The sequence below is a fragment of the Frankliniella occidentalis genome, unplaced genomic scaffold, assembly GCF_000697945.3.
Source record: "Frankliniella occidentalis isolate FOCC.00 unplaced genomic scaffold, Focc_3.1 Scaffold33, whole genome shotgun sequence".
In the NCBI taxonomy this organism is placed as follows: Eukaryota; Metazoa; Arthropoda; class Insecta; order Thysanoptera; family Thripidae; genus Frankliniella; species Frankliniella occidentalis.
In genome coordinates, this window is record NW_026267163.1 from 173,802 (window position 1) to 178,327 (window position 4,526).

The 4,526-nt window shown below is 45.9% G+C and overlaps 2 protein-coding genes across 4 annotated transcripts in view; one reads left to right on the top strand and one right to left on the bottom strand.

The window, feature by feature from the left end:
• The window catches only part of LOC127749128 (uncharacterized), a 46,146-nt gene that overhangs the window by 2,500 nt on the left and 39,120 nt on the right, over window positions 1-4,526 (top strand). The gene's annotated exons all lie outside the window — the stretch shown is intronic.
• The window catches only part of LOC113205779 (gastrula zinc finger protein XlCGF17.1-like), a 52,843-nt gene continuing 48,974 nt past the window's right edge, over window positions 658-4,526 (bottom strand). For all 3 annotated transcript variants that reach the window (XM_052265934.1, XM_052265933.1, XM_052265935.1), the window contains one exon: window positions 658-3,146. In XM_052265934.1, coding sequence (XP_052121894.1) covers window positions 1,978-3,114 — 1,137 coding nt within the window. In that variant the 5' untranslated portion in view covers window positions 3,115-3,146 and the 3' untranslated portion in view covers window positions 658-1,977. The remainder of the gene's footprint in view (window positions 3,147-4,526) is intronic.

Genomic DNA, 4,526 nt, shown 5'->3' on the forward strand with positions numbered 1-4,526 from the left:
CCCCCCCGCCTTCCTCACAAGAGCCAACACCTCCCGGCAAGTGTTCGTTCACGGTGGTCCGTCCGTGCTTTTACAGGAACTCCAGCAATCAGAGAGGGCCTGGGCTCGGCCCGCAGAGTGGGAGGCGGGGAGTTCGTGTAGTAGAGCAAGGCGCCCTGGGCGACGCTGCTTTCAGCGGCAAAGGCAACCAATCTAGGCAGAGTTAGTATTCTGAAACGCGTGTCGTCGCCGTGTTCGGAATGTGGGGCCAGCGCCCTATATACCTCTTTCTTCTAAAGGGCACAGTTAGTTTATGCCACAAACTATTTTTATCGTTCCTTACTTCCGTGCGCTTCTGAACATTGAACATCCAATTTTAAAATTCGATCGCGCTGGATGAAGCATGTGAATTATGAAGTCCCGATACCATATATTGCACGTCAATATCCCTTTCTTGCCCCCCCCCCTTTTCCTGTCGTGCCCGCAGCTGGTAAGGCCCCGCAAATCTTACCATCCCTCACCGCCCCACGAGTGCTGCCTAGTGGCGCAGCGGTCGTTTAATCCACTAGGGAACGAACGTCAGCCGAAATATGGAGTTGGGCTTTTACCGATATTTGTTCCCGACCTGCATCATAAGTAACATGTGTGTTTCGAGGAGGAATGAAGAAAACTGTGCAATTATAGGTAAAAGTTTATTTTTGACTGACGGAAAACGATCATTACCTTAACACTATACATAAAGTGCGCTGACACTGAAGTTGTTTTAGGGGTATTCGAGATAAACACAGATTTCAGATTACATGAAAACGACGAATGCAGCAGACTAATGCAAAAATGTCATTCAAACTAGAAAAATATACTTGTAAATAATCTTGTACACAATTGTCTTATTCGAAGAGGACTGATCTCATTCTAATGGTATTTTTGCCTAGTTTCAAGAGAAAAATTGCTCTTGTGCATGCTCGAGTGCAAATATACTTGAATAAAGAGAGGATTTTTCTGGGAGTGGAAAGAAGAAAAATCTCATACGAAATTTCTTGAAGCAAACTGTTTACGAAAAAGGGTTTTCATGTTGATCATGCAAATAATCACATATGAAAAATTCCTTGTCGTATAGAATATTAATTTCTAAAAACGTGCAAACAAGATATCTTTTCATATCAGAACTAAACGCATATTTCATTTTGCAAACCACCCACACTCACACACTGATAACGCTTTGCTTATATAGGGCTACATAATTTAAAAGTCAAATAAGCAATGCTGGAAAAGAGTGTTACAAAACAGTACCGGGTGTTGCATAAAAGACACATGTGCGGGAGGGGTTTGCCTACCCAAGGGGCTATGGCGCACAGGCAGAGCGGGTAGGCAAACCTGCCCGCACCTGTGTCTTTTATGCAACACCCGGTACTGTTTGTAACAATTTTTTTCAGCATTAAACACTCTTAAAATATTACTGTACTTCCAGAACTGTCCGTATGCTAGACACGGCTTCTAATATTGATTTACAGCAGGGCCGTCAATTTACAATCGTGGATCTTACACGACTCAACTGTCTTAGTTGTTTATGGAGGGACAGCTCCTGATGATACATACAGTTGATCCATTTACATAGAAAAAAAGACTGCTTTCTTTCATAATAAAAAGTATTCTGTTTTAATATCTCGTACGTTTTGTGCTGCGGGCTGACAAAATAAAATATTTGGAAGGAGTTCAAAGTAAAAAGGTTTACAACAGTTCCAACTTTTGCAAAAAGGATTCTCTCAGGTTTAAATATAGGTGAGGGTAGATGCAGACATACAAGTTACTACTTGCAAAGGCACAAAGTTTACTCAAAAGGCTTTTCTCCTGTGAGATAGTTCAAAATGGACTTGGAGATCACATCGCAAAACTTTTCTTGCTGCTCACAGTTCACTTAACGGTCTTTTCTCTTGTGTGTGTTCGGAGGTTCTCTTGAAGAGAACAACTTTGGGAATATTTCTTACTACACACAGTACACTAAGGCTTTTCTCCTGTGTGAGAACGGAGATGTACGTGTAAATGACTACTACAAGAAAATGCTTTGTTGCACACAGTACACCCAAAAGGCTTTTCTCCTGTGTGAGAACGGAGATGTACGTGTAAATAACTACTAGAAGAAAATGTTTTGTTGCACACAGTACATTCAAAAGGCTTTTCTCCTGTGTGAGTCCGGAGGTGCGCTTGAAGAGAATCATTTCTAGAAAATGCTTTGTTGCACACAGTACACTCAAAAGGCTTTTCTCCTGTGTGAGTCCGGAGGTGCGCTTGAAGAGAATCACTTCTAGAAAATGCTTTGTTGCACACAGTACACTCAAAAGGCTTTTCTTCTGTGTGCGTTCGAAGGTGCGCTTGAAGAGAACCACTTTGGGAATATTTCTTGTTGCACACAGTACATTCAAAAGGCTTTTCTCCTGTGTGAGTCCGGAGATGTACGTGTAAATGACTACTACGAGAAAATGCTTTGTTGCACACAGTACACTCAAAAGGCTTCTCTCCTGTGTGAGTGCGAAGATGGACTCGAAGAGAACTACTTGAAGAAAATTCCTTGTTGCACACGGTACACTCAAAATTCTTTTCTCCTGTGTGAGAACGGAGATGTTCATGTAAATGACTACTACAAGAAAATGTTTTGTTGCACACAGTACACTCAAAAGGCTTTTCTCCTGTGTGAGTGCGAAGATGGACTCGAAGAGAACTACTTGCAGAAAATTTCTTGTTGCACACGGTACACTCAAAAGGCTTTTCCCCTGTGTGAGTTCGGACGTGGACATGAAGGTAACTACTTGTAGAAAATTTCTTGTGGCACACAGTACACTCAAAAGGCTTTTCTCTAGTATGTGTTCGGAGATGTACGCGCAAATTAGATTTCAAAGAGAATTTCTTGTTGCACACAGTACACGCAAAAGGCTTTTCTTCTGAGTGGGTGTGGAGATGGACTTGGACGGAACCACTTGGCGAATATTTCTTGTCGCACACTGTGCAGTCAATCTTCATTTCTGTCTGATTACTTAGACGTCCGGTTACATGATCGGCGGTAGAACTTATGTTGTCGCCGATAGTAGAGTCTACAGAAGTGTCACCACTCGCGCCTCCAGAATCACACCGGAAGGACATGGTGGCCGCGACGAGTAGATACGCAGCGGTTCCTGGGAATAAAGAAGAAGCCTTTAATACAATATATAAAACATTGTTTTGCATCGATTTTTTATCATTCCCCCCGACTCAGGCCACTATCGGTCCCCAACCGTTCATCCCAGCTGGGGATGTGTGGAGAGTTTCCCGGGCAATTATTAATGAAGACTAATGCGCCGCATGTGGGGTCATTCGGTCCGTTGCGTGGTAACATAATTCTACATTTTATTCTGAAAGCCGGATACTGTTTATGTCGATAGTGAATACAGCACGCTACTCGACGTTACAGCACCCGGGGAAGCCTACACTAGGTTACATATTATCAGCTCTATTGTCGCAAGAACGGGCATTTGCGGGTGTATGGTATGGTGACAAACTTTCGTCAACATTTTCTTTCGAGCTCTGTTTGTTTTTTTCAAAACTATAAACAAACGCTGAGAAGGAAATGGCAACCAGCTGTCAAGTTCTCATTTTTTTCGCTTCTTTCATTAGCCCGCATCTACGCACTCACACACCACACAACACACGGCGCATCCAAATGGCCGCGGGGAAAAGACAAAGCGAGAAAACGGGGCGAAAAAAAACTCTTTCCCGCCGACACGAGGGAAAACATTTATTACAGCCGACATGGTTAGCTCGCCGGCAAGCAAAGTTCACCCGGGAGGGGCATAGACATCCGGACGGAACGAGACAGATGCGGTGGTCCGAGCAGCGGCACAGCCCGGGGGGGGGGGGGGGCAAAGGCACGATCGAGTTTACTAAAGACAACTGACGCATAAATAATGAAAGAGTATGGGTGGGTCAGTGAGAGTGACCGGCAGAAGTGCGCGCCGTGCAACACAAGGGAAACCCGATGCAGAAACAAGAAAAGAAAATACCAATCTCATTTCCCTCTTATATATAAAGACTGCGGTAATAATACGGATAAGAAAGCCGCGCGCGGCGAAAAGTGGACGTGCTTTAAAACTGGTCGCATCAGCAGGCTGGCGGGCGTATCTCCGTCGTGGGGTGGGAGACGCTGGAGTGTGCGTCCGCGCGTGGTTGCCCCCCCCCCCCCCCCCCCCCCCCCCCCCCTACCTGCGCACCTGTCGGCCAGGAGTGTCACTCGTCGCAGACAGGTTCTCAGACCCAATCAGCCGGTGAGGGGAGGGAGGGGGTGGAGGAGTGGGGGCACTTCCCTTGAGAACACAGACAATGCCGATCAAAACTCTCGCGCATGTTGCTGCCAATATCTGGGCGCCGCCAATGTGCCGCCGCAGCCAGAGAGGAGATTTAGAGCGACGGGGGCAGTCAGATGGGCTAGGGTGGAAGGGTTGGTGGGTGGGAAGGGGGAGGGGGGGGCAACGGACCATCAGGAAATGGTCTAGGTCGTTATGCTGCTGTGGACGACAGAG